This window comes from Callithrix jacchus, chromosome X (genome assembly GCF_049354715.1).
Source record: "Callithrix jacchus isolate 240 chromosome X, calJac240_pri, whole genome shotgun sequence".
In the NCBI taxonomy this organism is placed as follows: Eukaryota; Metazoa; Chordata; class Mammalia; order Primates; family Cebidae; genus Callithrix; species Callithrix jacchus.
The window spans coordinates 100414129-100439947 of NC_133524.1; the positions used below are offsets into that span (position 1 = coordinate 100414129).

At 44.9% G+C, this 25819-nt stretch overlaps 2 protein-coding genes and 1 long non-coding RNA gene across 6 annotated transcripts; 2 read left to right on the plus strand and 1 right to left on the minus strand.

The window, feature by feature from the left end:
- Positions 1-238: 238 nt before the first annotated feature.
- On the plus strand, positions 239-2698 carry LOC144581254 (histone H2B type W-T-like). Of its 2 annotated transcripts, XR_013531832.1 has the most exons (4): positions 239-698; positions 1094-1152; positions 2027-2074; positions 2359-2698. XR_013531832.1 is itself a non-coding variant. In XM_078364318.1 (3 exons), exons 1-2 carry the CDS (start codon positions 286-288, stop codon positions 1128-1130), a joined length of 450 nt encoding a protein of 149 aa, XP_078220444.1. In that variant the 5' UTR covers positions 239-285; the 3' UTR covers positions 1131-1152; positions 2359-2698. The 2 variants fall into 2 exon arrangements, 1 of the variants encoding a protein (XP_078220444.1); XM_078364318.1 differs by lacking the exon at positions 2027-2074.
- LOC118151099 (uncharacterized) lies at positions 571-15116 on the minus strand. The gene is made up of 3 exons (XR_013531833.1): positions 15035-15116; positions 2170-2359; positions 571-1109 (listed from the first exon to the last, which is right to left on the minus strand). It is a non-coding gene; the product is annotated as an uncharacterized LOC118151099 (long non-coding RNA).
- A 3923-nt stretch (positions 15117-19039) lies between these two features.
- Positions 19040-21524, plus strand: LOC144580971 (histone H2B type F-M-like). Of its 3 annotated transcripts, none has more exons than XR_013531381.1 (4): positions 19040-19499; positions 19922-19980; positions 20182-20354; positions 21207-21524. XR_013531381.1 is itself a non-coding variant. In XM_078362300.1 (4 exons), exons 1-2 carry the CDS (start codon positions 19090-19092, stop codon positions 19956-19958), a joined length of 447 nt encoding a protein of 148 aa, XP_078218426.1. In that variant the 5' UTR covers positions 19040-19089; the 3' UTR covers positions 19959-19980; positions 20182-20200; positions 21207-21524. The 3 variants fall into 3 exon arrangements, 2 of the variants coding, with proteins under 2 accessions (XP_078218426.1, XP_078218427.1); XM_078362300.1 differs by having other exon boundaries at positions 20182-20200; XM_078362301.1 differs by lacking the exon at positions 20182-20354.
- Positions 21525-25819: the final 4295 nt, after the last annotated feature.

Sequence of the window (25819 nt, forward strand, 5' to 3'; positions counted from 1 at the left end):
TGAGGCATCTGTGTAAGTGCCTCCGACGTAGGCCACAGGGGGCGCCTAGGCCGGCAGACGCCCGCTGTGATTGGTTGACAAGATGCCAAGCAACGGAACCATCCAGTCACCTTCGATGCAGGGAGGTTTGCTGACAGGGTCCCTGTGTGACTTCATCCACTTGATCCAATCAGATGTCAAGTTTGCCCGTGACGTGGAGCCATGCTGCGTACCCAAGCATCCCCGCTTCACAATCGCCATTGTCTGTCCCCGTCGACAACCGCCATTGCCTCTTCTTGCGATCTAATGGCCGCTGCCTCCGCCATGGCTAGAAATTCCTCTGGGGAACAAATGATCACCCAGGAGCCCAAAGAGGCCAACTCCACAACGGCCCAGAAGAAGAGCAAGCAGAGGAAGCGAGGGCGCCGAGGGCCCCGCAGGTGCCACGCCAACTGCCGCGGGGACAGCTTCGCCACCTATTTCCGCCTGGTGCTGAAGCAGGTTCACCAGGGCCTCAGCCTTTCCCGGGAGGCCGTGAGTGTCATGGATTCTATGGTTCACGACATACTTGACCGCATCGGCTCCGAGGCTGGTCGCCTGGCCCACTCCGCCAAGCACGTGACCATCACCGCCTGGGAGATCCAGATCGCCGTGCGCCTGCTGCTGCCCGGGGACATGGGCAGGCTGGCCGAGTCCGAGGGCACGAAGGCTGTTCTCAGGTACACCAGGAGCAAGTGAGCTACCTCAGGAGCCCCTGAGCACCACGGAAAGACCAGTGGCTCCCCAAGTGGGGGGGACCCCAGCGGAGGTTGGGGTGGGTGGCGTTCTTTCGAAATCGTGTCGGGGGGGTAGCATGTGGCATGTGGCGTCCTGCGATTTTTCAAGCATTTCTCCCTCGGTACTAGACACTATCAACTCCAATATATCTGTAGTGCCATTCGCTCTAAGGAAAAGTAGTGAGTTTTTCCTCGATCCTGCTTCATTTCCTCAGTTTCCTAAATGGTCGTTTTTATTAGTTTTCTTTCTAGGTTATCTTTATGGTGATGTTATCAATGTACTGATCTTTACCCTTTTCACTCTCGTTCTCCTGCGACTGGATGGCGGAATATTCCAGAACTTCAGTATATGCCCTACAGCAACAGAAAAAGTGAATACGCTGACAGAAGAACCAAGGTAACCGTCCTAAATGTTTTCAACATCTCTCCCAACACGAATCCAAGTAAATAAGCAAATGAGGCCCAGTTACACCGTACATATAGCTAAATAAAACTTTGAGGAATCCGCTCATTTTCCCTCTGCCTCGACTCTGACATCACTATTGCAGTTCATTCTTTTATTTTTCCCTGACAGATAATCTTTTCATTTCTTTTTAAACAGAAACCTCCGTTAGTTCCAGGTTTGTGTCAGTGGGCTTAGGGAGAGTCCACGCAAACAGCTGATGCCCTAGTATCCAGTGGTGCAGGCAGTGAGCAACAGTCAGTGTCCCAATGTGTGGGGCGTGACTGAGGCTGTACCCACAACCGCTTTCCTGTGATATTCACTCTGGTGTTTCAAGGGACAGGGCTGTGATTCTTTACCTGACGTTTTAGTTTTCAGTGTTTGTAACCACGGTGATTTAAGGATATGAATCCAAAGCTAGGGGTATTCTATGTTCCTTGCCCCTGGCATCAAGTTATGCAGAGCTTGGTCAGCCTTTAGGAGGAGTAAGATGACACTTATTTCCTCCAGAGATTTGCTTATTCATGTTAATGTTAGTATAGGCTGCTTTTCATTGTGCTTTCTTCTGGGTCCCAGGTCTTTGTATATTTAGCATTTTCTTCTATAAGTGTATTGCAGAATTTCAGAGCAGCTGGTGGCTTTCTCTTTGCTTTTCATTTAAATAGATTTCCAGCAGTCCGAGCATGTGGACAAGAAAACCTACGCTGGGATTGCCACCCATAGGAATTTATTATTTTGTGCCTTGAAGCTCAGTCTGTGGTCATTTCTGTTAAATGATTCCCACAAAGTTTGAAACATCTCATAAACAACCCTTCTCGTTTATATGCAGAAACCTGTCAAGGATGGTACACTCAGCCAAACCATGAAAGAAAAGCTGGTAAATCACAAGAATCAAAATTTTCTTGAGTCCCTCAGAAGTGGGAAATAACCACCCCAGGGGGACCCAACACACAGCCACATAGATTATTCTACCTTTGAGGGGAGGACCGCTTGGTCAAGATGGAAATGAGCGCAGAGCAGGATAGAAGCCAGAGCTTCCCTGAGTAGTGCAGACGGGTACGGGTAGAAGGTCACCTCCAGAGCTCCACTTGGGATCCAAAGAGAAAGGATGTAGAAGCAAGAAGTCCTCTCACCGGGATTGGTTGTTTTCTGTTTTTCCAGACTGTTGGAAACATGTTATGAAAATAGTTGAAGAAAAATGCTCACCTCGCCAGGAGACCAAGAAACACCACCACGAAATCTGCTGCAATGAAATCCCTCTGCAGGAGGCCGACAAGTGTTCCTACCTGTCCACACAACAATCTGAAAACCAAAGATGCTTTGCAGATCCCTGTTGTTTTCCAGAGACAGAGCTGTGTACCTGATCCAAAACACCACACCCCACTCAGTCAATGAATTCTCATTATGCTCATCGTTTTGCTTTAAAGTGCCAACTTTTCTGTCAAGTAGGACATAGAAATAAATTTCGAAAGTTATCCTTGCATATCTACTGAGTAATTTGATATGTCTTTTTCAGAAACCAAATCCACTGGGATATTTCACCCTGGAGTGTGTGTTTTGTACCTGCAAATTCAGAAATCAAAGAGGAGCATTAGTAACACAGGGCCCACGATGAACTCTGGTCGGGCTGTGGAGAGTGGAGAGTGGGAGTTCAAGGGGACTGATGCCGACGAATTATAGGAAGAAAGAGCAAAAGGGTAGTTTGATGGGATGATGGGAAGAGGAGGTTCACGCCTTTGGTACAGCATTTCGGTGGGTGATTGAGAAGCAGGGGAACCTAGTGAGCAATCCTGATGCCTTGCTGTGGCTTACTGAAAACACAAAGTAAGGAAAATGTCTTTACTGCTTCAATAACCAATGAGAAATACCGATGTAGGAAAAATAGTAGGAATAAGAGCAATAGAGTCCAATCAGTCTTTCTGTCAGCATTCCCTGTACCATGGAGTTCATTTCAAAAGAGAAGCAACGACCCAAACACTGCACAGAAAAAACTACAAAAGTGTAAGGATCAATTCCTATTCTAGGCTCCCTAGAATTGGAATCTCACTTGTTTAGATTTCTCTGATTCTGCTCTTCTTCAGGCTAGAATCTTTTGTTTTTGAAAACCTTCATGACTGGCCTCTGCGCATCATGGGATGATGGAATGTTGTCTGATGGTGCAGCAGAAGCTCCACTCGGATCCCTTTCAGCCAGTGAGGCACCTGCAGCCCAGGAGCCACAGCCCAAGGTGTGATCAGGTGTCCTGGTCTGAACTAGTAAGAGTGAGTTGTCCAGGGATGTTCAGTTGGAGTTGAAGGGGAAACCTGTGGTTGGATGGTTGTGCGTCGTTGGTTCTTCGATTGGTTGTATGCTTTTAATGCCGTTGATGGAGATGTTCTATTAGTTTTCTAGGGCCGATGCAAAAACATTCCAGAGACTGGCTGACTTAAACGCTATTTATTTTCTTGTTTCTTAAAGTTATACTTGTAGTTCTGGGGTGCGTGTGCAGAATGTGCAGATTTCTTACATAGTTATACATGTGCCATGGTGGTGGCTGCATCCATCACCCCGTCCTCTACATTAGGTCTTTCTCCTAAGGCTCTCCCTTCCCTAGCCCCCCAGCCCCCCAGCCCCCGACAGGCACCGGTGTGTGATATTCCTCTCCCTGTGTCCGAGGAACACTATTTATTTTTTATCTCACAGTTCTGGATACCAATTGTCACATTTTTGTAAGGAGACGAATCCCATTGGTTAGGTCTACCCTCATAACTTCACTTTAGCCAGATGACCTGTGTAGAGACTCTCTTTAAATAAGGTCACATTCTAAAACACTGGGAGCCAGGACGTCTACATGTGAAGTTTGCGGGGACAAAACTCCATCCGTAATGGTGCTTCTTCTGCGTCCACTCCTCCACAGCACAAATTAACGTCCTCACATAGAAAACACATTCATTTCATCACAACCTCCCCGAAGGCTTAACTGAGTCCAAAACCAGTTATCCAACATCTCACCTGAAAATCTTCTCCATCAGGAATGGGTGAGTCTTCAGGTCTGACTCATGCTGAGGTAGGAATTCTCTCCGCCACTGCACCTGTGAAGCTAGACAAGTTCTCTGCTTCTGAAACACAGTTGTGGGACTGGCACCGGAGAGGGCTTATCACACCGAAAGCAGGAGCTCAGCAAAAGTCCTTGACCTCGTGGGCCCGAGGCAAGCTTGAAACATAGTGGGGCAAACTCCGTCAGATTCCGTGGAAAGAAAAGATTCTACTAGGGCTCAACGCTCTGTCCTTGAGGCCCAATGGGGTAACAGCTTCACACCCTAAGTCCTGGGCAGCCAAGTGAAGGCTCTCACCCCAGCCTGGGCTGCTGCCGCCCATCCCTCTGAAACCGAGGAGGTGGGACAAATGCCTGGAACTCAGGAGGTGACATCCGCTTCTGGGACCGAGAGGGATGGCCCAGCCCCCAGGTACTGTGCCCCTGGTTCTTGGGGGGAGGTGGCGGCCGTGCCAACCTTTGACCCAACTTTGGAGTCCTTCCTCGTCTTCTCGAATGTGAAGAAATGGCCACAGCTGGGTACCTCAGTCAGCCCCTTTCTTGCCTGTACAATCCAGGAACTCTAACAGCTTCTTTCCATTTCAGCCATCTTTGTCCCATCCAGTTCATTCTCACAACACTTTTTTTCTGGTATAAAATTCTCAAAAACTTTTTGGCTTCTCGGGGAATTCACATGAGTCCATGCCATCAGACAAGATCTTCCTTGAATACCCATATGTCAGTTCCTAACTTCTGCAGAGATGGTTTATTGGATCCATGAGTTACATGCCCCACTTCTCTAGCTAATGGGTTTCCAGGCGCACCCTTGGACCTGTTTCCAGAGTGAGCTATCTTCTTTCTTTGTACCTTCTGAATCATCAAACGCTGGCTTCCTTCTCCTCAGTGCTTCCTTGGCTAATTTACCTTTCTTCTTCTCCATTTACTATATGGATCTAGTAGAAACCATATTAAACCCTAAATGGTTTTCTCAATTTGCCACTGTAGTGGCTACGGGTCCCCCCGGACCTCTTAAGTTTCACTGAAAAATCAGCTTGCAAAAGGAACATCCATAGGACATAAGGCATACCAACTTATTTAACTTGTATCCCCGGGAGCCTGTAGTGTGAATAGCCAAAGACACATGGGAAATCATCTATTTTTATGCATGGGCTCCAAGAAGTATGGACAGCTGAGTATAAACATATTGGAACAAATGGCTGTAATCTAATGCTAACAGACTGAGTGCGGGAAACCCGGCCAGGCCCGTCCGTCTAGACTCTGCTTGGCTTCTCTGAGCACACAGTTCTTCCTCCTGGTTATGGGTCATGACCCTCTCTGCAATGGGGTTTCTTGCGATTTAGCCTATCGAAAAAGATGGGTTAGATTATTTCTTCATAGTCGGGTTGTACATGAAAAAGTGGAAATATATTACAATACCATTTCTAGGTTCTGTGACTATCTTTAGAGAAAGGGGCTTCCGATTCCTAGGACCCACCTTCAGGAAGAGGGATTCTGATCTCTATGATTAGCCCCTGGGGCAGATTGGGACTGAGAGACAGGAGACCATGGAACGTCAGAGAAAATGTTTTATATCTGAGACTACTTCTGAGGCCTTCATCTTGAGGTATTGCGCTCTGAGCCCCAACACTAGAAGTCAGCTGCATGTGCAATTTCATTACTTACGATTTCTACTTTCCTCGAAAACACTAAGAACACATTAAAGCCCGAATCTTTGCCACTGTAAAACCAGGATCCCCTTTCCTCGTGTGCTTCCCATAACATCTTCCTAGTCTCCGTCTGAAAACTCACCACAAACACCTTTGGCACTCACAGTTCTAGCAACATATAGGTGGTCATGATACATGTATTCTTTAAGTCAGATAGCCTTTCTCGACGGCAAAGAATTCTTTCTTAACCTTCGTTTGACTTGCATTTTGCGTTCATATTTCCCCCAGCTGTCTCCTAAAGACACTCTAGGCTTCTTGTGTCATGCGCGTCAGAACGCTTCCAGTCTCTATGCATTACCTAGTTCCAAGGCCTCTTCCAGTCCTTTGGGTGTTCCTTACGGCATCATCCCACTGCTTGGCAGCAGAATCTCTAGTAGTTTGCTAGGGCTATTCTGACAAATACCACAGGCCTGGTGGCTTAAACCGCAGAAATTTATTGTTCACAGTTCTGCAGGCTGGAAGTCCAAATCAAGCCGTCAGCTGGGTTGGTTACTTCTGAGGAGTAAGAGGGAGGGATCTATTCCAGGGATCTTTCCTTGGCTTGAGGACGACCCACTTCTCCCAATGTCACTTGACATTTCCTCCCTCGTACGCATGTCTCTGTGTCTGAAGTTCCTGTGGATAGCCACAATGCACGCTAGACGTTTTGGTTAGAGCCCACCGTAATGAATGTAATGTAACTTGAGTACCCCAGTAAAGAACCCGTCTTCAAGTAGGAGAGAGATGAGGGGTCGGGAGTCTAACAGATGTATTGGTTACAGAGGGATTTAGGGTGCATACCACTCCTTGTAAGAACCTCATGCCTGATCATCTGTCATGGTCTCCCATCACCCCCACACGGGACCGTCTAGTTGCAGGAAAGCAAACTCAGGGCTCCCACTGATTCTACATTACAGTGAGTTGTAAAATGATTTCATTACATATTACAATAGAATAAAAATAGAAATAAAGTGCACGATAAGTGTAATGCACTTGAGTCATCCCAAAACCATACCCCCAGTGCTGTTCCATGAAAATCTTGTCTTCCATGAAACAGGTCTGTGGTGCCACAAAGGTTGGGGACCGCTGGTCTAACTAGCGTGAGCCGGCAAACTGCAACCCCAGGAAGGAATCATTTGTTATCTTAGCCTATGTCTGGGAACAGGGGGCATCTTTGGGACTACTCCTTCTCTGAAGAGGGTAGTTGCTGTTGAACATCACTACGCTATTGAGAATTCTAATTGCCGATGGCCAAAAGATTGATTGATCCTTGAAATTAGCCTCCCACATTTTATTAAAACGATTTTAGAGTTTTCTTATTCTAAGCGTTCGATATAAAGGTTAAATGTATGAAAAGACACAGGATGGTGCCACGGCTAACCTTAAAACTTTGCTTGACAAAAGTGAAGAGCAAAAAATATGACGAAAACAAAGATAAACTCCTGTGTCTGCTCAAACTGCCCCTGTAGGAATAACAGCAAAGGTCACTCGACCTTGCGGCCTTAGACTTCACATTCTGTGCTTTCACCCCGACGTTATGGGTTGCGTTCCTGGTCAGGAAACCATCCCCTCCCGGTTGGATATTTGTGTGACTTTCGGGGAGTACCTATTTCTTATTGACCCATTTCGCTTCCTTGGATTTTTATTTCCTGTCTTCTTGCACCTGTGATGGAGGCGCATGAGGCCCTTTAGCCATTGTGTATACATAGCTGACAATGTAAGACCCTCGAAAATTGCATGGGACAAACATGTGAGTTGTATCTCGTTAATGGCTAGCAAACCTTTCCTTTCTCTTTGAGCTGTGTCTGGGGTTTGGAGCATTTCTGGACCTTGCGAAACGTACTTTTCAACTTTTTGCGGACACCTCGTGACACCTTGGTTGAGTCATATTCTTGGTTAAACTTGACTGAAAAGGTACCTCTACTTTACAGAAAACAAGACAAAGAAGAAAAGGACAAAACCAGGAAATATCAGCTGTTTGTCTTGGTGAAAATCTCATACGAAGAAATTTCCAAGGATTTTTCAAGAGCTCGATAGTCAAAAGTCAACTCAGTTTATACGAATACTTAGGATACAGACACAGACGCGCGCATGCGCGCGCGCGCACACACACACACACACACACACACATACATTTATATATTGATACTTAGAGAGAAAGAAAGAGAGAGACATTTAATGGCTCTGGTCTCTGTAAACAGTCCTCAGACCACTGAATTCCTCTCTTCTTGAACCTCTGGTAAGCATATGTGCTCCCTTAGTCTATCTCTCCATTTACTTCTCTCTGTCCTTCCTTTCCGTGGCAATCCCCAATGCCACGTGAGAGAACCTAAAACCATTTTTTCTTTTGCAACAGCCTGAGATCCCTTAAGGAAAATAGAAAAAGAAATTTTAGAGTGTGCTCTGTCTCTGCACAGGTGACTGCTAGATATAAACCATAACTTTTAAAAATTAACTGGAAAGTCACAACTCTTTTGAACCTCAGCAATATACATACAGAAAAACAAACACACACCCATTGGGCCAAGAAGACAACTCGATGGAAATTATATTGCATTAACATTCACATTCATATTAACATCGACATCCCAGGAGGAGAAAGGAGGGGTCATCTCAGTTCTCTTATTGTCTCATCATCTTTTTCTTAATTATTGCAAGGGGCAAGAGACATGCCTCACTACCAGCTAAAGATTTATATCTCCAGATCACCACATTTGAAAGCAAGTGTGCAAAAAATCACAGAGCAGGCAAAAATCATTCTCTGCCCCTCTTCCATGTAATAGGGCAACACCAAGGAACGCGCACACTGTTTCGGTCCCAGTCATCTTCCACGCTTGTGCCAATGGCTGTGGCTCATGGGCTGCAGGTTCCTCTCTGGTGAAATGAGTTGAAACTGGGGCTTGGCATTTTCCTTGGACGCTCCCATCATCCAATGATGCGTAATTGCCACTGATAAATGTTCGTGTTTTAAAACACAGGAGGTTATGCACAAGAAAGGAATACAATTGGATAAATCTGAAGGAACCGGAACAGTAATTACAGAGCTCAAGGACCTGGGTAACGAGATACCTCCTGAAAATTCTACTTGGCCATTTCCTATACCGACTCTGGGTCCATGTTTGTGTATTGAAAAGAATTCTGTGTATGAGATGTGTTCGAAAAACAGGATTGGGTAGGTAAGATGCTTAGATCAAGAATTTCATTTTATCAGTTGCCAACTCAAACATAATGGACGTGTGGACTATTCCACCAAATCATCTGGTGAAAATATTAAGGGACATTGCTGCAAAAATACCGTTGATCTGATTAATCCTTATAAAGGGAGACCTGGGACTCGAACCGATAGAAGTGACCATGTAGCAAAGTGATTACCTGCAAAATTATTAAATGTGATCATTTATTTCCCTTGGAGCAAACGGCACCCCAGATACAGATTGAATCTGAGTTGACAGTGTTTAGTTCTCGGGGAAAGAATACTTGAAAAACCGGTGGGACACCACAGGTCACGTGTCCCTTAAGTCGAAGGGGATGCATGTTATAAATGAGTATAAATTGCACACGTGATGCATCATTATAATATTCAGTCCTTGCTTCTTGTTTTAATTCTTCAATGCCTTCGTGGTCTTCATGGCATCCATTTTATAAGTCACTGTGTTTCATTCGCCCCTATTTCCCACTGTATCGTATTAATATTCCTGCTTGGCACCTCCCATCGTGCTCTTTTGATCACATTACAACTCGTTGAATGATATTCTTTGGAAATGTCCTTAACAAGGTTTCTGTTGGTGTCGACACTAAGAGTTTTCCATTTCTCTGCCATGTATCCTTGTTTCCGGGTTAGATTCTGCAGGAAGCTGACACCGTGATGGAGTTTAGTGTGCAGGACACTTATCCAGGATCAACAGCTGAGGAAGGGACAAGAAGGAGCCAGGAGTGGGCAGAGGAAGAAGTTCGTGCTTACTTCAGGCCAAACCAAAGCCTCTTATGATACCCAGAGATGCTCTGAAGGTAAAATGGCCCTTCAGCGTTGTTCAGTATTGGGAATAGCTAGATCTTTATATCCCTTCCTGGATTTGTCCTTGCATGTGGTCCGCCTCGGGAAGGGGATGACCTAGAGCAGGGCAGTTCCTGCGGTTCAGCTAGTGCCCTCAGGGACAAGTGGCTGTTACCTGGCACCTGCCTGCACTCCCAGCATCACAAACATCAAATCCATCCTCGACAGGAATTCTGGGTGGTTCACCTGCATGTCTATCACAGCTTGCTTATACTTTCGTGATACTATTTAGCTAGGAATTCCACTCTATGTTGACAGTATTTGCTCTCAGACTTTGCTTTTGGCTTCCATTCATTGATATGCAGAGGTCTGCTTACAAACCCTTTCTTTTCCCCCGGTAGGCAATGAATTTTTTTCCTCAGCTATTATGATGTCAAGGTTTTCACTTTTCTGTGGCTTTAGTATGATGTGCACAAGTGTGTTTCCTGAATCGGCAATTCATGTCTTTCCTCTATTGTGGAAAATCACCAGCCATTTCTTCTCTTTAAATGTGATTTTCCCCAAATTCACTCTTATTTCCATTTCTGTAATACCCGTAGGATGTTCATCACGCCTTCTTTGTCCACACCTTAAGCCCCCTTGTGCCGAGAACCGGCTCAGTTGGGACACCCCACACCCAGGTGGGCTGAAGGTATTTGAGAGGCAGAAACCCAGATGGCACAACTAAGTGGCTCTATACTGGGGAACAAACAGCCTGAGAGCCTGCGTGGCTGAGAGCTCTCCAGACTGAAGGCCCCGAGCAGAGACTCATCCACGCATTTAGTTGCCCTTTGGCAGGTGATTCGCATTAACACACAGGTGTTCTACATATACACATAACTCAGGAATATACCAGGTAGGCAGCTGTTACCCGCCTACCACTAATTACAAAATGATAGTAACTTCCACAAGGGAGCCATGGAGGCAGCATACACTTAATGTTTCTCAACACCCTTGCCTCTCTCTAATCGTTTGTTTCCTCGTTCTCTATATGCCGTACTGTGTGTCATTACTCTTACCTGTCTTGTCATTCACAAAATCTCTATTCCGCTATCTCTAATCTGCCCTTTAAAATGTTTTTTATCTCTTCTTCCGGGGATGGCTATGTTTATTTCTTTTACATGACTTTATTTTATTTTTATTTTACTTTAGGATCTGGGATACATGTGCTGAACATGCTGGTTTGCTTCATAGGTACACATGTGCCACAGTGGCTTGCTGCACCTATCAAACCGTCATCTAGGTTTTAAGCCCCACACGCACTGTTTGTCCTAATGATCTCCCTCCCTTTGCCCCTCGCCCCCCGACAGGCCCTGCTGTGTGATGTTCCCCTCACTGTGTCCATGTGTTCTCATTGTGCAACTCTCACTTATGAGTGATAACATGCAGGCTTTGGGTTTCTGTTCCTGTGTTTGTGGAGAACGATGGCTTCCAGGTTCATACGTGTCCCTGCTGAGGCCACACGAACTCATTCTTTCTCATGACTGCGTAGTATTCCATGGTGTATATGCGCTACATTTTCTGTATCCAGTCTATCACTGATGGGCATTTGGGTTAGTTCCAAGTCTTTGCTATTGTAAATAGTGCTGCAATAAACATACGTGGGCATGTGTCTTTATAATAGAATAATTTATAATCCTTTGGGCATATACCCAGTAACGGGATGGCCGGGTCAAATGGTATTTCTGGTTCTAGATCCTTGAGGAATGGCCACACCCCCTTTTACCTTTGTTGAACTAATTTACACTCCCACCAACAGTGTACAAGCATTCCTATTTCTCCATAGCCTCACCAGCATATGTTGCTTCCCGACTTTTTACTGATCGCCATTCTAACTGGCGTGAGATGGTATCTCATTGTGGTTGCGATTTGCAATTCTCTAATGACCAGTGATAGTGAGCTTTTTTTTTCGTATGTTTATTGGCCACATAAATGTCTTCCTTTGAGAAGTGTCTGCTCATTTTCGTTGCCCACTTTTTGATGGGGTTGTTTGATTTTTTTTCTTGTAAGTTTGTTTCAGTTCCTTGCAGATTCTGGATATCAGAGCTTTGTCAGAAGGATGGATTGCAAAAATTTTCTTTCATTCTGCATGTTGCCTGTTCACTCCGCTGCCATTTTCTTTCTTCTGAGCGGAAGCTTAAATGTGTAGAAGTATGTTCGATTCTTGCCTTGGCAACATTCTACCGGTTCGATCTTGGGCAAGTGACAGTCTTATGTGGTTCAGTTCCTTCGTCCATAAAAATGGAGATAATGACACTACTTCACAGAGATCTTGTGAAAGGTAATTGAAGTGTTCCCTGTAAAGCACTCAGAACAATGCCTGGCACAGTCACCATTCAGACAGTGGTGACTCTTTTTATTGCTATAGATACCAATGCCTGGTTTAATTGACACCAACCAGTATGAGTGTTGGCTATGTGGGTGGTAATGAAAGAGAGTGAAATACACTGGCAAGGTCAGAAGTGGGGTAAGTTCGCTCAGTCTTCTGCTTAACATGTGGACTCTACCAATGTTCAAGGGATTGTGATTTTCAGTAATATAATTGTAATTAGTCCTTGACTCTGCCATTGAACCCAATATGTTGTTGTCCCCAGTCATATCAAATGGTGAAGAAATATCTCTAAAGAGCCAGGGAAAAATACTGACATAACTGCATAGTCACTAATTAAAGGCCAAGGTATTGATTAATGGAATCAGAAAAAGGTCTGATATATACCTGGGTATTTCACATGCGGAAACAACACTCAGGTCTCTGCAGCAATGTTTTCGTGCAGAAAGCTTGTATTAAAGACTTCCAGAGATATAAAACCAATAGATTATTTATCCATCTATCTATAGAGAGAGATTTATTTTAGGAAACTGATTCGTGTGATTATGGAGGCTGGCAGGTCCCAAATCTGCAGGATGGGCTGGCAGCCTGGAGTCTCAGGTACCAGCTGACGTTACACTTTAAGTCTAAAGTCCATGAGGCAGAAGACCCATGGGAGAGCCAATGCTGCAGTCCCAGTGTGAAGGCTGTCTGCTGCAGAATTTACTCTTGCTTGGGAGAAGCCAGTCTTTTTGTTCTGTTCAGGCTATTATGGAGGGCAGTCTGTTTTGCTCAGTTCCATTGATTTAATGTTAATGTTACCCAAAAACACCTTCACAGAAACGTTCAGAATAAAATGTGACCACATATCTAGGTAGTGTAACCCAACCAAGTCAGGTTACCTAAATCTCTATCCTTGCTTATTTGGGAAAGAAAGTATCTCCCCCTGATTGGAAAGACAAGACAAGATATAAAATTGGCCATCACAGAGCTAAATGTGGATCATCAGGTAATGACTGTAAATCCCTAAGCTGAAAATTTTCCCCACTCCCTGCTTCCCACCCTTTCTGTCACCAATTTGCAACAGGATAAACATATGCTCCCCAGCTTCCAGTGGACTTATGTCCAGTTAAGCCTATCATAAAGTCAAATAATTTTAAGTCGCACCATCCTGAGTCGGAGTCCGTCTGTATTGGACACAATTGTGCAACACGGAATGGCTTTGCATATGCTTCAGACAGCTACTGCAACATAGAATTGAGCACAGGAATCGTCGAATTTGCTAACTGCTGCTTGAAAAAGCTCCCGTGTTTGCATGAGAAAATCATGTTCCTTGTATACCTTTGCGGGGAAGGCTAACGTGAAGCTTTTGCTTTTGCATCACTGAATTGATCACATTGCCTTCGAGGAAAGATTAAGCTATGAAAAGCCTTGCTGTGAAGGGGAGGATACCCTCAGACTGTCTACCCCTAGGTATCCATGCCTTGAAGGTGCCACCACTACAACATGAGAGAGGATGGCAGAGGACAATGTTCAAGTACTTGGGTTCTGGACTCAGACTGGTGTGGATTTGAATCCTTGCTTTCCCATTTATCAGCTGTGTTATCACGGGGCATGTTACTCAGTTACTCTGTGTGTTCTCCGCACAAAATTGAGGCTGAAATGTCTACACCATAAAGGGTTATTGGGAGGAGTCAATGTGATACACAGACCAGGAGATCCAGAAGGGCTGGGTGGACTAGCCACACAAATTCAGCAATGGTCTCATAGGTTGTCAGGGGCCAGTGTCTTATCTCATTCAGGTTCATTCATTTATATGCTCATTCAACAAAGATATGAGCGCTACTACACTCACAATTTCCTGCATGATCTAGTTACCCTGGGAAGTGCAGAGTCGTACATTTGGACACGTTTTAGAGTGAAAGCAATGCTATTTGGAATTACTCCGGGACAACAGGTGAAATCAGGACATACGGTCACTATGCTGGGGAAAATGTCTAGGATTAGGAAAAAGAGTAGTCAACATTTAAAGCTTTGTCTGTGCCCTCACTGACTTCCACACTCATTCTCTTTTATTCCAGACTGACAGTCTATGATGAAAGAGGAAGTGCATTCCATTGGGTCAAGAATCAGGACCAATCACATTTTTGAGAAAGCATTGTACTGAAATAAATGTTTTTCTTGTCTCAACTTGCCATAGTTTGTTAATTTTGTCAGACGCATGTGCTTGAAAGTGAAAAAGCCCCACAACAATCACATTGACAGAGAGAGAGAAAGAGAGAAAGGGGGGGGATCATTCCAGTTTTCTTAATTGGCCACTATCATTTTCTCTAACTTGTGAACAAACGTGAATCTAAAAGAGCCAGTCTTTCAAGAAGGATCCCAGTGGCTGAGCCTAAATTTAAAATACAGCCAAGCTGCCATGTGCTGACTGGAGCTCACAGATGTGCTATGAGTTTCCAAAAACCCACAGCACTATCTAACTTTGGAACTTTCAGAGCTCACGTGAACCAACCGACCAACCAACCAACCAGAGCTCATCTGCCCCTGCCAATCAGGGCTCAGTTGTACTGACCAAACAGAGCTCAACTGAGTCAACCAATCAGACCTAAGTCTGAATCCTGTATTTGCATCAATGGACTGTACTGGGAACTTGAATGGGAAGTTTCTCTATGAAAGCCATATCGTCTTTCTGTTCTCTGGAATTGCACCTCTGCTTCCCACTGAAGTCTCTACCTCCCTGGATTTTCAAACTCTTCACAGGAATAGTGTCTTACCTCCAGATTCCTTTTCAGAGAACCTTTCTTCACAGTATGATGAAAGAGGCAGGACACGTCCTTAGAGCTTTGGATTCACAATCCTGAAATCACCACAATTACAATAAGGCAAAAAGTCAAACAAAGAAATATAAAGTAGACAAAAAGCACAAACTAATTTTCTCCTCAATTTGCGAGCCTGAACAGCTAGGAGGGCACTTAATGGATCAGGTCAGGTCACCTGCTCCCATCTTGAGCCAATGGCTGAGGCCCAGGGCTGAAGATACATTCCTTGAGCCAGCAGAGAGTGGGGTTTGGGTGCTCTCATTTGATGCTTTCACCCTAAGTGATGCATACTCACAGGACATTAAGTTCTGCATTCAAAATGATTGTAGAATGGGAAATATTAGAATTAGACAAATGTGAATGCGTTAGAGTACTTACTTCAGTTTCTAGGAAGCTTGAAAAAGGTGTGTTCAATGAATTTCTGATTTAGCAATTTCTGCGCTATGGGTTTCTGCTATGTATTTAAATGAATTCTATAACAGATGCAATGATGAGAAAAGATTGTATGAGGTCTCCTTGTTCCATTAGTAAAGTTTGTCTCGGTTTGATGTTTTTAAATTGTTATTTATAGCAGTAAACATTTGTCCTTATTTGTGTGTGTGTGTAACTTGATATAAGGCACACACACACACACAAATAATTGTACCTTAATAATATTTAAGGTACAATTTTTGTAACCACATTTATAAATGAGCTTCTCAGATTCTTCTTTTTTAGTATTCATCCTGAGATTGGAATCAACATCATGTTATGTTTTTTTGAAATAAATTTTGTCTGCCGGGCACTTTAGCTCATATGCCCGTAATCCCCAGCACCTTGGGAGGCCTAGGCAGGAGGATCGTGTGATTCTAGAGTTAGGAACCATCCTGGAGAAACAAAATGAAACCCGGTCTTTCCAAAAATAAAAAATTAAAAAGTTAGCCGGATGTGGTGGCACGTGCCTCTAGTCCAGGCTACTCGGCAGGCTGAGGTGGGAGCATCACTTGAACCCGGGAGACACAGATTGCAAGTGAGCTGAGATCGTGCCACTGCACTCCAGCCTGGGTGACAGAGCAAGATTCTGTTAAAAAAAAATTTTTTTTCTCTGTAAACCGGGAACAATCTTATTAGGTATAAGTGACCTGATCTTAAAAGTCTGAGAGGAAGCAGCATTGGAATTTCGGGTGGTACCTTCCTGGTGATCTCCATGTCTTCAATTCTTCTTAATCATTAAATCCTCGTTTGGTTCACTTTCGGGGATTTATGTTTCACATTCATATATTTAAGGTATGTTTCTGAATGTATTGTCATATATTCTTGAAGGGTATTTGTTTAACTTATTTCCGATTTCATAGATTGAATTTTTCTCCATAAGAAGGTTTCTTAGAGAACTGGGCTAGTGTTCTTTTTCACCCAACATCGCTTATTCACCAACAGTAACATTCAGAGTCTTTTGGGGATCAAAATACTGTTCAGAAAAGAGATTTAAATTTCGTACACATTTAAGGATTGGAAATGCTTTTACAAGCATCTCCATTGTTGTTTGTGTTGTCTGCTTGGAGACTGTGGTTTGGCCATTGTTCGTTATGCACATTCACTGAAGGTGTTGATCGCAACTGAAGAGAGGAACCAGACCGTCAGGCCCTTTTATGCCCATGAGCCCTCGGCAGCCATGTTAGGGAGTTCCTGCTCAAACCAGGCTGGCTTAGCCCAGGATAGCAGTACATTCTGAGATGCACCCGTCTCAGAACGGTCCACACGTGGCCACAGTCATTCCTTTCACATAATGGACTTGGGCTCAGGAGGTCAAGGTCTTTTCAAGGAGGGTGAGCTGAACTAACCTTTGGGAGTTTTCAGTGACCCCTTTGGAAATGCTCACAGCGCAGCATGGATCAGCTGAGGAGGGCTGATGGGCCCTTTTGGCCATCTATCTGTGTAACTTTGAGGTAGGCCACATTGGCCACTTAGGCCAGCAGATACCCACTGTGATTGGTTGACATGATGCCAAGCAAAGGGATCATCCAATCGCCTTCAAGGCAGTGAGGTTTGCTGACAGGCTCCCTGTGTAAGACTTCATTGAACCAGATATCGAGTTGGCCTGTGACATAGAACCACGCGGCCACTCCAAAGTGCCCCACCCCCAACCTTCCCAGGTGCCCAACTGTCATCGTCTGTTCTTGCCATCTAGCGCTGCTGCCTCTGCCATGGCTGAGCCTTCCTCTATGGTAACCTCTGAGGAAGACCAGAGCACCCAGGAACCCACAGAGGCCAGCTCCTCGACGGCCCAGAAGCAGGAGAAGCGAGGGCGCCAAGGGTCCCGCAGGTGCCACGCCAACCAAGGCAGGGAGCTTCCAGGACAGCTTCGTTTTAAAACAAGAAAATCATGGTGACTTACTGATATGAATCCCGAGATTGTTGTGTCCAAGTTTCTTCGGCCTTGTCCCAAACCAAGAGAAGGATTGGCTTGCTAAGAGTTCAAGTAGATATATAAAATTATCATTTGTAGAGGGGACTGTTCAGAAATCGTTTACTAGGCTTCTGTCATGAAGTTTACCACATAGGATGCTATCTAATAGCAAACATGAGGCTTTCTGTCCTTAATCGTGAACCGATTCATCAGGAGTAGAACAAGTAGTCTGTTAAAGATATTGCTGGAAATACACCTGCCAGCCTGACCTTTGAAATGATAGTTCACTCATGACCTTTATTTCTTCAGTTTCTCTTAATAAGCTTTTGTTGTTTAATCCTGCAACTGAATTTTACTTAAATTCTTTTAAGGCATGTCTTTGCATATATTATCAAAGGCTCTTGAAAGCTATCTTCTTTTTCTGAGACAGAGTCTCCCTCTGTCGCCAGGCATCCGGCTGTAGTGAAGTGGCGCGATCTTGGCTGACTGCAACCTCTGCACTCCGGGTTCAAGCGATTCTCCTGCCTCAGCCTCCCGCGTAGCTGGGACTACAGAGGTGTGCCACCAGGCCCAGCTAATTTTTCTTTTGTATTTTAGTAGTGGTGGGGTTTCCCTATGTTGGCCAGGATGCTCTCCATCTCTTGACCTCATGATCTGCCCACCTCTGCCTCCCAAAGTGCTGGGATTACAGGCGTGAGCCATGAAAGCTATCTTCCTAAATCGAACATAGTTTTTATTTTTGGAATCCATTTCTCTTCTTCAGGGAGTTCCGAAAAGATTTAAGGTGAAATTTTAAATCGAATATCTCTTAAACTTATTAGCCATTTCCAGCTTCTGAGTTGTGATTTGTGGTTGCTGTTTCGTTTTCCTTTTTTTCTTTTTTCTTTTCTTTTTTTTTTTTTTTTTTGGTTTAAACCTGGTCAATGTTGAGTGTCGTTATATGTTTTAAATAAAAGCACCTTTCCGTTTCTATTCTCGGCTTGGAGGCTGTGGTATGGCCATTCCTCGTTCTCCTGATTCACTGAAGATGGTGATCAGAACTGAAGACAGCAGCCAGACCGCCAGGTCCTCTTCTGCCCAGGAGCCCTTGGCGGCCGTATCGGGGAGTTCCTGCTAAAGCCGGGGTGGCTTAGCCAGGGATAACAGTAGATTCTGAGATGGGTGAGAACCGGTCCACACGTGGACACGGTCGTTCCTCTGGTATCCGCATAATGGCCTTGGGCTCAGGAGGTCTGTCTCTCTTCAAGGAGCATGACCTGAAATTGCTGAACTTTGGGAGTTTTCAGTGACACCCTTCAAAGTGCGCAGGGAGTGTCGTGTATCAGCTGAGGAGGGCTGATGCGCTTTTGCCCTGTGAGGCATCTGTGTAAAGCCACAGGGGGCGCCTAGGCTGGCAGACGACCACTGTGATTGGTTGACATGATGACAAGCAGTGGGATCATCCAATCACCTTAAAGGCAGTGAGGTTTGCTGACAGGCTCCCTGGGTAACACTTCATCCAACCAGATGTCGAGTTGGCCTGTGACGCAAACCCCCGCCAACTCCAAAGTGCCCCGCCCCCAACTTTCCCGGGTGCTCAACCGTCAACGTCTGTTCTTGTCATCTAACGGCCGCTGCCTCCGCCATGGCTGAGCCTTCCTCTAAGCCAACCTCTGAGGAAGACCAGAGCCCCCAGGAACCCAAAGAGGCCAGCTCCGCGACGGCCCAGAAGCAGGAGAAACGAGGGCGCCGAGGGTCCGGCAGGCACCACGCCGGTTGTGGCGGGGACAGCTTTCAGGACGGCTTCGTCACGTATTTCCCCTCGGCGCTGAACCAGGTTCACCAGGGTCTCAGCCTTTCCCCGGAGGCCCTCAGTGTCATGGAGTGTATGATTCGTGACATACTGGACCGCATCGCCACTGAGGCTGGTCAACTGGCTCGCTACGCCAAGCGGGTGACCATCACCCCCTGGGACATCCAGATCGCCGTGCGACTGCTGCTCCCGGGGAAGACAGGCAAGTGTGCGGAGTTACAGGGCACGAATGCCGTCCTCAGGTACACCGGGGCAAGTGAGCTCCCTCAGCAGCACCCGAGCACCACGGAAACCCAGAGGCTCTGCTCAGAGCCACCGCAAGTGGCCCGAAAGACCAGTGGCCCGTTAAGGGGAGAACCCCACTGGAGGCTGGGGTGGGTGACACTGTTCTGACTTAGCAGGCGTGTGTCGTGCGGTGTCCCGGGAGTTTTCGAGCACTTTTCCCTCAGTAATAAACAGGGTCAGCTCCAATATATCTGTTGTACAATTTGCTGCAAGGAAAAGCAGTGGGCTTTTCCGTGCCCGTGTTTCATTTCCTCAGTTTCCCAAATGGCCGTTTTTATTAGTTATATTTCTAGGTTATCTTTACGGTGGTATTATCAATGTGCTGATACTCGCCTTTTTCACTCTCATTCTCCTGCGACTGGACGGTGGAATTTTCCAGAACTTCATTATGTGCGTTATGGAAACAGAGAAAGTGAATACGCTGATAGAAGAAGCAAGGTAACCATCCTAAACCTTTTCAACATCTCTCCCATCAGGAATCCATGTAGATAAGCAAATGAGGCCCATTTACAGTGTACATATAGCCAAAGAACATTTTCAAGGGTCCATCCATTTCCCCACTTCCTTGAGTCTGAGATCGCTCATGCGATTCATTCTGCTTTGAGCCTGACAATAATCTTTTCATTTCTTTTTGAACAGAACCCTTCCTTACTTCCAGGTATGCATCAGCAGGATTTGGGAGTGTCCCCGCAAACAGCTCATGGTCTACTGGTACAGCGGCGAAGCAAAAGAGTGACCTGCAGTCTATGAGCAACAGTCATTGTCCCAATGTGGGGAGTGACCCAGGCTGAACCCACAGCAGCCTTCCTGTGGTATTCAGCCTGGTGGTTCAAGGGACAGGGGTGTGATTCTTTACCTGATGTTTTCGTTTTCAGTGTTTGTAATCACGATCATTTTAGGATATGAATCCAAAGCTAAAATTAGTATATGCTCCTTGCCCCTAGCATCAAGTTATGCAGAGCATTGTCAGCCATTAGGAGAAGTAAGATAATGCTTATTTCCTCAAGAGAGTTACATATTAATATTCATATTAATGTTAACATAGGCTGCCTTTAATTGTGCTTTCCTCTGGGTCTCAAGTGTTTACACTTTTAGCATTTTTTTCTATAAGTGTATTGCTGAAATTCAGAACAGCTGGTGACTTTCCCCTTGCTTTCCTTTTAAATCGATTTCTAGCCTCCCGTGTATGTGGACAGGAGAACATTCCCTGGGATTGCAACCCATAGGAATTTATTATGTGGTGCCTTGAAGCTCAATACATTGGCCATTTTTGTTAAGTGTTTCCCGTGCATTTGCAAGCATCTCATAAACAACCCTTCTCCTTCATATGTAGAAACCAGTAAAGGATGGCACTCTCAGTGAAACTGTGACACAAAAGCTGGATAAACGACAAAAATCAAAATTTTATTGAGCCCCTCAGAAGTGGGAAAGTACCACCCCAGAGGGACCTAACACGTAGCCGCGTGGATTATTCCACTTTGACAGACGGCCGCTTGGTCAAGAGGGAAATGGGGGCAGGGCAATATAGTAGCCACAGCTTCCCTGAGTAGTGCAGATGGGAAGCAGGGAAGCTTCACCCTGGGAGCTCCACTCGGGATCCATAGAGAAAGGATGTAGAACCAAGAAGTCCCCTCATCGGGATTTTTTCCTTGCTCTGTTTCCAGAATATTAGAAAAATGTTATGAAAATAGTTGAAGAGAAATACTTACTGCACAAGGAGACCAAGAGAAACCCCCACAAAATCAGCCACAACGAATCCCTCTGGATGGTGCCGTCAAATGGTCCTACATGTCCGGAATAACATTTCAAAAACCAAAGACGCTTTGCAGGAACCTGTTCCCTTTCAGAGACGGGGCTATCTATGTGCCTGCTCCAAAACACCACATCTCACTCCGTGGCTTAATTCTCTTTATGTGAATTGTTTTGCTGTAAATTGCCAATGTTTCTGTGAATTAAGACATACTAATAAATTTCCAAAGTTATCCTTGCGTATCTGTGTAATTAGGCAAGTCTTTCTGAGAAACCAAATCCACTGGGATATTTTACCCTGGACTATGTGTTTTCCACTTGTAAATTCAGACATCAAAGAGGAGCATTAATAAAATAGGGTTAGCAATGAAATCTGATTGGGCTCTGGGGAGTGAAGAGTGAGGGGGCAAGGGGACTGATGCTGGCAAAATATAGGAAGAAAGAGGAAAAGCGTGGTTTCCTGTGAAGCTCAGAAGAGGAAGCTCACACATTTGATATAGATTTCAGTGGCTGATTGAGGAGACAGGGAACCGAGCGAGCAATCGTAATGCAATGCTGTGGGTTACAGAAAGCAGAAACTAAGGGAAACAGCTTCACTGCATAAACCACAAATAAGAAGTATCAATGTAGGGACAATAGTATGAATGGGACAAGCACAGTGCAGTCAAACATTTTATCAGCACTCCCTGTAACATAAAGTTCATTTCAAAACATAGGCAAGGACCCAAACACATTACAGAGGAAACTGCCACAAAAAGTGCAAGGAACAATACCTCTTCTAGGCTCCCTGGTAATGGAATCTCACTTATTTAGATTTATCTGATTCTGCTTTTCCTCAGGCTAGAACATTTTGTTTTTGAAAATCTTCATGACTGGCCTCTACATATCATGGGGATCATGCCGTGTTGCCTGATGGAGCAGCACAAGCTCCACTCGGATCCCCGTCAGCCAGTGCGGCACCTGCAGCTCCACAGCACACAGTGTGATCAGGTGTCCCAGTCTTATCTAGTAAGGGTTAGTTGTCCAGGGATGCTCAGTTGGAGTTTAAGGGGAAACCTGTGATTAGATGAGTGTGGTTCTTTGGAAGTTCAATTGGTTGTATGCTTTTAATTCTGTTGATGCAGGTTTATTCTATCCGTTTTCTAGGGCCACTGCAAAAGTATTCCACAGACTGGCTTACTGAAACACTAATTTTATCTCAGAGTTCTGGATGCTAATTGCCACCTTTTTGTAAGGAGGACACAATTCTGCTGGGAAGGACCCACTATCGTAATTTCACTTTAACAAAGTGACCTGTGTACAGACGGTCTCCAAATAAGGTCACATTTTAAAGTGTAGGGGGCCAGGACTTCTACATAGGGAGACACAACTCCATCCATATTAGCACACCTTGTTCGTCCACTTCCCTGCCTGAATTAATTTAATCATAACATTCCCAAAGTCTTAACCGACTCCGAAATCAACCCTTCATCATGTCATCTGAAAGTCTTTTATATCTGGAATAGGTGACACTCCAGGTATGATTCATGCTGAGGCAGGAATTCTCTCCACCACTGCACCTGTGAAGCTGGACGAGTTATCAGCTTCTGAAATATAGCTGTGGAAATGGTACCAGATATGGCTTATCATACCAAAATCAGGAAATCAGAAACACTACTGGAGTTTGTGGGCCCTAAGCAAGTTTTAAAACTAATGGTGCAAATTCCGTTAGATTGTATGGGCGGAAAACATTCTACTTGGGGCTCAATGCTCTGTCCTTGAGGCCCAATGGGGTAACAGCTTCACACCCTAAGCCCTGGGCAGCGAGGTGGTGGCTGTCGCTGCAGCCTGGGCTCCTTGCAGCCCATCCCTCTGAAACCGAGGATGTGAGACATATACCTGGGACCCGGGAAATGACCTCCGTTTCTGGGACCAAGAGCAAGATGGCCCAGTCTCCAATTTCGGTGCCCCTGGTTCCTGGGGGCACTGATGGCCATGCCAACCTTTGACCCTACGTTGGAGTCCTTCTTCCCTGTCTTAAGAATGAAGGAGCGGTCACAGCTGAGTAGCTCCATCAGTCCCTCTCTTATCTGTACAGTCCAGGAACTCTAACAGCCTCCTTTCCTTTTGGCCCATCTTTGCTCCATGCAGTGTAGTCTGATGACATTGTTTCTAGTAGAAAATTCTCAAACACTTGTTGGCTTCCCATTGAATTTACCTGGGTCCAGATCATCAGACAAGGAGTTGTCTAGAGATCTTTCTTGAATACCCGTATCTCCCACATCTTAATTCCTAGCTTCTGCAGAGATGGTTGATTGGATCCATGAAATACATGCCTCGCCTCTTTAGCTAATGGTTTTCCAGTCCCTCCCTTGCACCTGTTTCCAGAGCAGGGTATCTGTATACATTGAGCACCTTCTGAATCACCCACTGCTGGCTTTCTTTTCCTCAGTGCTTCCTTGGCTAATTTGTCTCTTTTCTCTCCCCTTTGCTATAAGGATCTAGGAGAAACCAGATTAAATCCTAAATACTTTTCTCAATTTACCCACGTAGTGGCCAGGGGTCCCCCTGGCCTCCTTAATTTCATGGAGAAATCAGCTTGCCAATGGCAGATCATTAGGACATGAAGCATGCCAACTTATTTAACATGTATTCCTGGGAGCCTTTAGTGTTAATGTCCAAAGACACAAGGGAAATGATCTATTTTTATGCCTGGGCTCAAAAGAGTAGGGACACCTGTGTATCAATATTGTGGGACAAAAAGGCTATGATCTAATGCTAACAGACTGAGTGGGGGAAACACGGTAAGGCCTCTCTGTCTGGATTTTGCTTGGCCTATCTGAGCACACAGTCCTTCCTCCTGGGTATGGGGCATGACCCTCTGTGTAATGGGGGTCTCATGACTGATAGTCAAATGTGGTAGTTCAGACAATTTCTTTACCACCAGGTTTTTACACAGAAAGAAGTGGGGATGGGTATTCAGATTAATATTGTCAGCTTTTATGAACTGGCTTTGTGGGAAAGGCACTCCGGTTTCAAAGGCTTGCCTTGGGGATGAGGGATTCCGCTTTTTATGGCCAACCTCAGGGGAGAATGGGACTGAGAGACAGGAGGGCAGGAGAAGGTTAGAGATAAAATTCCTGTTTATGAAACTTCCACAAGGAGTAGTTTCACAGTGCTGAAACTGGGTTGTTGAATTGTCTTACACAAGCTATTGAACCAGTCTCCCAGGACTGAGAATAGGCTGGTCCAGTCAAACAATTAACAGTTATTTCTCATTTCAGGCAATGAGATTGTGGAGGGGCTTCTACCAGAGTTAGTCCTCTGTATGATTCATGCAATCTGATATTTAGTAGGAGACATTTCTATGGGAACAATGACAAACACAAGTTAATGGTTAGAACAGAGTATAAACTCAGCTTTCCAGTCTAGAGGTCAGTCAGGGGAGATTTTTAGATGCTCTTCTTGAAACATCTTCAGATGAAGTGAGAGCAAAGAGTAACAATCAGAGAGATTCTTCTTGGGGTGGAGTTTGCATCAGGTGATCTAGTGAACTTTTTGACAAGTCTGTACTTCAACAAGCCTGAAGGTTATTCATATCTAACTTGCAGTAGCCATTTTTCTCATAAGGTATATCAAGTTTCCTAGTTTCAGCTTGCTGGGCCTTGGGGAATAGCACTTTTAGTTTAAGGGATGTTACACTCAGTAAAAATGGGGAAAAGTTTGAATAATTAGTTTGGAGACTTGTAGTCAGAAAAGAATTCAGGACTCATTCCAAATGGTAGGGAAATTATCTTAAGTGAAAAACAGTGAACATAGCCATAATATAGTAACAGGTATATTATAGCTTTTAAAAATTTTTTGAACCATAAATTGATTCTCTCATGTTTCCCATTTTTATTGAAGGTGAATCACAGTAGGAGCAAATTACTTGCAAAGTAAGTTTCACTCTTTTTATACTTTGCCTGATTATTTGCACAAAGTGTATCAAGAATAGCGATTGATTGTATAGGCTCTTTTCAGTGAGCTTTGCTGCAACTATGTTATTATAAGTAATTCTAATTTGGATATTTAGAAGCTTCTCAAGGTTAAAAAGTCAATCTGAGGATTTATTTGTATATGTAGATATCTGTATGAATTGTGTGAATTCCTCTCTTCTCAAGGTCCCCACATTACCCGAGGTTCCTGGGCCTATCAGACGGTAACTTTTTTTTTTTTTTTTGAGACAGAGTCTTGCAAGATCACTGTTGCTAAAGTGCAATGGCATGATCTCAGCTCACTGCAACGTCCACCTCCTGGGTTCATGGGATTCTCCCAAGTAGCTGGGATTACCAGCACACGCCACCTCACCTGGCTATTTTTTCTATTTTTAGTAGAGATGAGGTTTCATTGTATTGGCCAGACTGGTCTTGAACTCCTGACCTTGTGATCCACCTGCCTCAGCTTCCCAAAGTGCTGGGATTACAGGCATGAGCCACCACACCCAGCCAACAGTGACATTCCTTACTTACCACAGATTAGAAATTGTGTAAAGCAACTACTAGCCAAA